This window comes from Ranitomeya variabilis, chromosome 1 (genome assembly GCF_051348905.1).
Source record: "Ranitomeya variabilis isolate aRanVar5 chromosome 1, aRanVar5.hap1, whole genome shotgun sequence".
NCBI classification, from domain to species: domain Eukaryota; kingdom Metazoa; phylum Chordata; class Amphibia; order Anura; family Dendrobatidae; genus Ranitomeya; species Ranitomeya variabilis.
In genome coordinates, this window is record NC_135232.1 from 670,034,414 (window position 1) to 670,043,746 (window position 9,333).

Here is a 9,333-nt window from a genome sequence, read left to right on the forward strand (position 1 = left end):
ATGTACATGGGGAGTCAGGAGACAGCTGTCGGCCAAACAAGCATGCAGAGGCTCATCTATGGTGGACAAGCGACCCAAGAGGATTTCATGACACAAAGCATCAGACACTCGCTGCTTGTAATCACAAGGGAATTTCTCTCTTTTAGGCAACATTGGTTCATGTATTAGAAGTGTTGGATCTTTAAATTCTTTTCGAACTAATTCAGGGGATCAGGATGTCCTCATAGGGTCTATTATAAATGAACGTCTGAGACACATAATCCCCTTAATCAAAATCTCCTCTTCTCATGCAGAGAAGCTGGAGTATCTTACATTTCTGCTACAATTTCTTGTTCCAATCCTTTTTTCATTCAATTAAGTCTCTGATAAATGTATTTCGTCTATAAGACAGGAAGGGTACAGAGACCGACTGGTTGACTGGATAATACAAGGTTTTATCAAGAAAAGTGCAGAGAACCTTCAGGGCAAATTTGATGGGAAGAAAAATCAGGTTAAAAACATATGAGCAGGGGCTGGAGATGAGGCATGAAAACAACAAAATAAGCATCGCTACCCACTGAAGCCCCTACTGCTACAGCGACGCCACTCCGCAGCTACAGCCACGACACTCTCCAAATTGTTTGATGACAGCCTGCAGAAGTGATCTACATCTCCCGATCACAGTACCCAATCAATGGCCTCAGTGGTCCCAGCATGATGCTGAGGTCATTGATTGGCTGCAGCAGTCACATGTTGTAGATGGCATGTCACTGCTGGAGCGTGGTCCAGTGGAATAGTGGAGAGGCAGCGCTCGCCCAGGAGAGGCTTCAGCAGGGGAATAATGTTTATTTTACTAATTTCTTGCAATTCCTACCCATGGAATTGTTTTCTTAAAATATAATCTGTTAGCAGGCATTTGCTACGCAACCTGAGGCAGCATGATATAGGGGGGAGAGATCCCGATTCCAGTAATGTGCCATTTACTGAGCTGCTTGCTATAGTTTTCCTCTCCCCTCTGTACCAGTCTGTCACTGTAAACGTGTTTACTGTAAACGATATCCATAACCCTGTATGTAACCCCTTTCTCATGTACAGCACCATGGAACTAATGGTGCTATATAAATAAATAATAATAATAATAATAGTTTTGATAAAATCCCCATTTTATCTGCTGCAGATCTACTGGTTCCCTGAATGCTGAGCTCTGTCTAACCCCACCCACCGCTCCGATTGGCTGTTTTCTGCCTATTCACAATGCACTCAGAAAGCAGTCAATCAGTAGTGGTGTTTATCAAAACTGCAAAAACCATCCCAATAAGTGACACACCGCTGGAATCAGTGTCTCGTCCCTTACCGCATGCTGCTCTCAGATTACATAACAAAAAAATCTGGTTACAAATAGCCTTTAAACTGAAGTTTGTAATCTGAGAAAAAAAAAACCTCCACCCGGCACGGACAAGAAAATTTTCGGAAAACTTTTACACACAAGAACACACAAGTCTCTTACTTTTAGTGAGTTCCTATATAGGTCACCAAATTACATTTAACACTTTTCTCACAATACAATGGTGATTGCTTTGATAAATCAATAGCTTTCGATAAATGTTTCCACAGGACACAATGACCTCTACACACATCAGAACAAAGCTGGCAGAATGTGTGTTTGCGGTGATGTCATGTGAAAGAAAGATCAGGCAGGTTGGATTTCATTGTGCTCAATCTTTCGCTCTTATGGGAGAGAGGCTGTTGTTAGAGGTGTCAGTCATTGGGCTTGCTCCCCACTCTTCATGCCCTTTGAGAACACATGCATGCTCGGCCAAATAGAGTGTGCATGTGTATGGGAGACAGGAAGAACTGCTAGCCGCTGAAAGAGCATTCCATCAATAACATATTTAAGCTTTTTTTCAAATGAAGGTTAACAACAAAAAAAAAAAAAAAGAAGTTCTGTAATTCTAACAACTGGAGACCTCACCCAACAGTGGCCATAAATATAGGAAAAGGAATCTGCGAGAACTCGGGCAGAGGATCCTGGGGGCAACGGCAACCCCTGCCTTTCCTATGCCGATGACAACATTGTAGGTGATAGTGCTAAAAGCTTCTGGGCACAATACAGATTTGTTAACAATTAACTGTGGCCAGGTTTTCGCTCCTCCATCAGAAAACAACAACATAATGTAAAGGCAGAGACCCTGACTCCATGATGTGTCCCTTACCGGGCTGCTTGATGTTATTTTAATAAAATCCCTGTTTTTTCTGCTGCAGATCTAGTAGTTCTCTGAATGCTGAGTTGTGTATAACCCCGGCCACACCACTGATTGGCAGCTTTCTGAGTACACTGTGCATAGGCAGAAAAGTGAAAAACGGACAATCATTGGTGGGGACGGGGTTATACAGAGCTCATGAATATGGAGGACTAACTGGCAGCAGGTTTACTAGTCCTGTAATGATAAGATCATAGTTTTATCAGCAGGAGATTATCTAAACTTCAACAAGCAGCCCAGTAAGCGACGCATTATTGGAATCAGGAACTGGGCTTGGTGTGGTTTGTAAAATTCCCATCCAATGGCGCTGTACTGGAAATGCGTAGATCAAGTAGCTGCTTCAAGAAACAAGCTGAGAATTCAGGAAACAGCCCAGAAAACGAAGGGTGGCCCTGCTGGGAAAACCCTGGGAATTGTAGCTCAAGTTTTACAAGTAGTTGATACAGCATAATATATGACAAGAAAAAAAATATATCAAGAAAAACAAAAATAAAAGTGCAAGAGAATGAAATCATGGCTCCGATTGGCTGCTATGGTTTAGCTAGAACTAAGATAGCCAGACAGTAAATGCTTTTCCATAGTGCACATGAGAACAAAGTCCTGCAGTGCCTGACCCCGCACAGCCGTGCACAACAGTTCATATTACACGCAATCAGAACTAGTGCGCAGCGCAAGGATACAGCTGAACATGACATTTAAGCTCTGGTCACACCTGCACTTTGCAATTCCATTTTTCTGACAGACCCCAATATCGCTAATGGGGTCTTTTTTTTCTCCATTTACAGCTGTCATGCAAGATATCTGTGCTCAATATGAATTTGTTTATTCAGTTCCAACAGAGAAAATCTGAAATGCAGGTGTGAACAAAGCCAGATCTATGTCCGGCCCATAGATCTGAACAGCTCATTTACATATTAAGAAAAATGTGGATTTCTCTGGAATAAGACATCAGATCACATATATCAAGGTATCAATTTATTCAGCTCCCTATGACCTATATGCCCATATAGACGGCTGACGAGGGTTGATCCTACTGACAGATTCCCTTTAATAGACCTGATCCTTATATTCTCCAGGGAGACAAGTTTAGCAAAATAGTGCACACGAGATGATGCTATGCTGGGAACGCACTAGAGATATGACAGACACAAATGACAATTCAGACCTTTTTCTGGGCCTTTCCAACACAAATGAGCAAAACAGGTGTCAACCGATTGTCGAGATCTGTCAAAAAGACAATCTGCCATGTTGAACTGTTGCGTATACCCAACACCAATGGAAGCCAAGTCTACGCCACAAAAGAAAGCAGTAAGTGGTTTGCAGTTTTAAAAAGGATTTGTCCACCTGAACAGTTTTGCTTTTTTTTTTTTTTTTTTTTTTTTTTCTTCCTTAGTTTTTTGGCTAAAAAAAACATTTCTGTCATTTGCTTTCATTAAAAATGGTGCACTGTTTGTTTAAGGGTATGTGCACACGTTGCGGATTTGCCTGCGGAATTTTCTGCATAGAATCTGCATCTCGACAGAATACGCAGGCCAAAATGCTTGCGGATTTCATGCGGAATTGATGCGGACATCTTGCGGATTATTTGCGGATTTGTTGCAGATTGTCTTGTGTTTTTTGATTTGCTTTACACAATGTATAGTCAATGGGTCCAGAAACGCTGTGTTTCCACACAAAGGCTATGCGCACACGTTGCGGATTTACTGATGATTTAGAGCAGTTTTTGTGCGGATTTCGCCTGCGTTTTTACACCTGCGGAGTCCTATTAAGGAATAGGTTTAAAACACTGAGGAATCCGCACAAAGAAGTGACATGCTGCCGAAAATAAACTCAGCGCGGGGGGGATACACTGCGCTGAGCATGGGAGGGAATACACTGCGCTGAGCATGGGGGGGGATACACCGCGCTGAGCATGGGGGGGGATACACCGCGCTGAGCATGGGGGGGGGATACACCGCGCTGACCATGGGGGGGAATACACCGCGCTGACCATGGGGGGGAATACACCGCGCTCAGCATTGGGGGGGGGATACACCACGCTGAGCATGGAGGGATACACTGTGCTGAGCATGGGGGGGGATACACTACGCTGAGCATGGGGGGGATACACTACGCTGAGCATGGGGGGGATACACTACGCTGAGCATGGGGGGGGATACACTACGCTGAGCATGGGGGGGGATACACTACGCTGAGCATGGGGGGGGATACACTACGCTGAGCATGGGGGGATACACTACGCTGAGCATGGGGGGGATACACTACGCTGAGCATGGGGGGGGGATACACTACGCTGAGCATGGGGGGGGATACACTACGCTGAGCATGGGGGGGGATACACTACGCTGAGCATGGGGGGGATACACTACGCTGAGCATGGGGGGGATACACTACGCTGAGCATGAGGGGGGATACACTACGCTGAGCATGGGGGGGGGATACACTATGCTGAGCATGGGGGGGATACACTACGCTGAGCATGGGGGGCATACACTACGCTGAGCATGGGGGGCATACACTACGCTGAGCATGGGGGGCATACACTACGCTGAGCATGGGGGGGGATACACTACGCTGAGCATGGGGGGCATACACTACGCTGAGCATGGGGGGCATACACTACGCTGAGCATGGGGGGCATACACTACGCTGAGCATGGGGGGCATACACTACGCTGAGCATGGGGGGCATACACTACGCTGAGCATGGGGGGCATACACTACGCTGAGCATGGGGGGCATACACTACGCTGAGCATGGGGGGCATACACTACGCTGAGCATGGGGGGCATACACTACGCTGAGCATGGGGGGCATACACTACGCTGAGCATGGGGGGGGGATACACTACGCTGAGCAATGGGGGGGGGATACACTACGCTGAGCTGGAGAATTGGGACAGTTTGATCGTCCAATCATTGGGCACCGATGGGTGTGCTGCGCATGGCCACGTACACTGGGACATGAGAGGGGCTGCACTGACCAGAGGTGTGGTGCTGGGCGCCGGCAGGAGGGGGCGCCTCTCTGTGCCAGGTGTGAAAGTTGCACTCACCTCTGGCCGCTGGGGGTAATGCTGCGGACAGCTGCGCTCCCGGTAATCCCAGCTGCAGCGCCTGTGTGCCGGACTCCGCAGCTCTCCGGTCCCGGGCTGCACTCAGTTCTGCGGAGCACTGTCCTGCCTCTGTCTGCTGCTGCAAAACCGGGGCACGCCCACGTGACTTGGAGCAGCCAATCAGTGTCCGGGTATCGAGGAGAGACCTGGCTGCCAGTTGAGGCTGAAGCACTGGCAGAGTGTGAGGACTGAAGGAGCGCGGGACGAGGAAGAGGAGGCTCCGGGAACGTGTTCTAATGCCGGCCCAGAGCGTGTGCATGTGGTGAGCAATGACTGCGGAGCGTCCTGTACACAGTAGCCGGCTCAGCCGCCCGGGAAACGTGACATCCCCAAAATGCCTGTATGATGCTACTGCTACACGCTCCTGATGTGCAGGAATGACGGACGGGATCTGGCTCTTCACAAAACGTGTTGCACAAATTGCGACATTTTGTTAGTTCTAAATGTCCAACAGAAATTTTTCAATTTTTCTTATACCAGAATATATTTTTATATAATGTATTTCTCTATTTGTTTAACCCCTTAGTGACAGAGCCAATTTGCAGTTTAATGACCAGGCCAATTTTTTCAATTCTGACTACTGTCCCTTGGGGTCATAACTCATTAGGCTATGTGCACACGCTGCGGATTTTGCTGTGGATCCGCAGCAGTTTCCCATGCATTTACAGTACCATGTAAAGCTATGGTAAATGAAATCCGCAGTGGACATGCTGTGGAAAAAAACGCGCGGAAACGCAGCGATTTATTTTCTGCAGCATGTCAATTCTTTGTGCAGAATCCGCAGCAGTTTTTCACCTGCTCCAATAGGAAACTGCAGGTGAAAATCCGCAGCGGAAACCGCAATAAAAACCGTGATAAATCCGCAGTAAAAACCGCAGCGGTTTTGCACTGCGGATTTATCAAATCCGCTGCAGAAAATTCCGCAATGGAATCCACAGCGTGTGCACATGGCCTTAAAGGGAACCTGTCACCCCCAAAATCGAAGGTGAGCTAAGCCCACCGGCATCAGGGGCTTATCTACAGCATTCTTTAATGCTGTAGATAAGCCCCCGATGTATCCTGAAAGAGGAGAAAAAGAGGTTGGATTATACTCACCCAGGGGCGGTCCTGCTGCGGTCCGGTGGGTGTCAAGGTCCAGTCCCATCTTCTTACGATGACGTCCTCTTGTCTTCACACTGCGGCGCAGGCGTATATTGTCTGTCCTGTTGAGGGCAGAGCAAAGTACTGCAGTGCGCAGGCGCCGGGAAAGTTCAGAGAGGCCCTTCATCCTATGAAGATGGGAGGCCCCAGACCGCGACGCCCATCGGACCCGGACCACAGCGGGACCGCCCCTGGGTGAGTATAATCTAACCTCTTTTTCTCATCTTTCAGGATACATCGGGGGCTTATCTACAGCATTCCAGAATGCTGTAAATAGGCCCCTGATGCCGGTGGGCTTAGGTCACTGTCGATTTTGGGGGTGACGGGTTCCCTTTAACGCTTCAACGGATCCCCATGATTCTCAGATTGTTTTTTTCGTGACATATTGTACTTAATGTTAGTGGTAAAATTTCTTTGACATAACTTGAGTTTATGAAAAAAACAGAAATATGGTGAAAATGTTGCAATTTTCATTCTTTGAATTTTTATGCCCTTAAAGGGAACCTGTCACCTGAATTTGGCGGGACCAGTTTTGGGTCATATGGGCGGGGTTTTCGGGTGTTTGATTCACCCTTTCCTTACCCGCTGGCTGCATGCTGGCCGCAATATTGGATTGCCTTGCGCTGGCATGTACTCCGGAGGACAGAGAATGAACTTCAATCCAATATTGCGGCCAGCGGGTAAGGAAAGGGTGAATCAAACACCCGAAAACCCCACCCATATGACCCAAAACTGGTCCCGCCAAATTCAGGTGACAGGTTCCCTTTAAATCAGAGAGTTATATCACACAAAATACTCAATATGTAACATTTCCCACATGTCTACTCTACATCAGCACAATTTTGGAAATATATATTTTTTGTTAGGAAGTTATAAGGGATAAAAGTTGACCAGCGATTTCTTATTTTCCTACAAAATTTACAAAACCATGTTTTTAGGGACCACCTCACATTTGAAATGACTTTGGGGGATCTATATAACAGAAAATACCCAAAAGTGACACCATTCTAAAAACTGCACCCCTCAAGGTGCGCAAAACCACATTCAAGAAGTTTATTAAGCCTTCAGGTGCTTTACGAGAACTAAAGCAATGTGGAAGGAAAAATTGAACATTTTACTTCACAAAAAAATTACTTTGGACCCATTTTTTTTCTTTTCACAAGGGTAGCAGGAGAAAATGGACCACAAAATTTGTTGTACAATTTGTCCTGAGTACTCTGATACCCCGTATGTGGGGGAAAGCCACTGTTTGAGCACATGGCAGGGCTCAGAAGTGATGGAGCACCATTGGACTTTTTGAACGCAAAATTGGCTGGAATCAATGGTGGCGCCATGTCACGTTTGGAGCCCCTTTAATGTACCTAAACAGTGGAAACACCCCAATTCTAACCCTAACCATAACACTAACAACAAACTTAAACCCATCACATCCCTAATTCCAAACACAACCCTAGCCCTATCCCTAACTTTAGCTCAACTCTAACCCTAATGGAAAAATGGAAATAAATAAAAAAAAAAATGTACTTTACTATGTTTAGCTAACTAAGGGGGTGATAAAGGGGGGGGGGTTTATTTAATTTTTTTTTTATTTTGATCACTGTGATAGGGTCTATGAACCAATAGGAAAAATTTCCTATTGCTGCCGGGTACTGGCTGGCGATCTTGGTGGGCTCCCGGAAGAAGATGCCGGCGGCTCGGGGAACTTCACGGCAGGAATGTACTGGGGCTGAAATTCAGCTTTGGCATTTGAAATCACACAGGCCCATGTTGTCCTCATGAACCAGATGGGATATATTACTAATATTACCCTGGATGGAGGAAAGGAAGATTTACTACAAGACCAGTATTTCTAATGATACCCGTGGCCTGCTGGGGTAAGTGACGGAGCCAGCAACTTTGTGCTCCATCACAACTCTTAACAGTATGGGTATCCTGAGAACATCGATTCTGTTAACAATGTAGCAGACAAGGCAGCCCATGGCCAGACAGGCCCTTCATGCAGGGACACCAGAGGTACTGGGGGAGGTGACCGGGGGACCCTACTTCTCCTCTGATGTGTGGCTCTTCCTGTGTCTGTGCCGACATCCGATCATGTGATCAGCACAGTAATATCACTGTGTGCCCAGGTCACATGATCCGATGCCCGGGAAACAGGAAGCGCAACCGAGGCGCTGGGGGCATGGAGCCATCATCAGAAGGTGAGTTAATTGTTTGTTATTCTATCGTGTGCGTGCCAGCAAGGGGGCATATAGTGACCGGGGGGGCCATGTGCGTGCCAGCAGGGGGGCAGATAGTGACCGGGGGGCCATGTGCGTGCCAGCAGGGGGGCAGATAGTGACCGGGGGGCCATGTGCGTGCCAGCAGGGTGGCATATAGTGACCAGGGGGGCCATGTCCGTGCCAGCAAGAGGGCATATAGTGACCGGGGGGCCATGTGCGTGCCAGCAGGGGGGCATATAGTGACCAGGGGGGCCATGTCCGTGCCAGCAAGAGGGCATATAGTGACTGGGGGGGCCATGTGCGTGCCAGCAGGGGGGCATATAGTGACCGGGGGGCCATGTGCGTGCCAGCAAGGGGGCATATAGTGACCAGTGGGGCCATGTGCATGCCAGCAAGGGGGCATATAGTGACTGGGGGCCATGTGCGTGCCAGCAGGGGGGCATATAGTCACCGGGGGCCATGTGCGTGCCAGCAGGGGGGCATATAGTCACCGGGGGCCATATCCAGGATGGGATGGGGGGCAGTGTGCCAGGAGGAGGAACATATATGATTTGTAAGACTGACACTGGCATTATAAGACAGACCCCCATTTAACATAAAATTATTTTTTTCTCTTCACCAAA

The 9,333-nt window shown here is 47.6% G+C and overlaps 1 protein-coding gene across 2 annotated transcripts in view; it reads right to left on the bottom strand.

The window, feature by feature from the left end:
* Positions 1–5,690, bottom strand: part of STXBP6 (syntaxin binding protein 6) — a 104,928-nt gene extending 99,238 nt beyond the window's left edge. The window contains exon 1 of one of the 2 annotated variants that reach the window (XM_077263965.1): positions 5,292–5,690. In XM_077263965.1, the coding sequence (XP_077120080.1) occupies positions 5,292–5,610 (319 nt within the window). In that variant the 5' untranslated portion in view covers positions 5,611–5,690. The remainder of the gene's footprint in view (positions 1–5,291) is intronic. The other variant, XM_077263975.1, reaches the window with a different exon arrangement.
* Between the last annotated feature and the right edge of the window lie 3,643 nt (positions 5,691–9,333).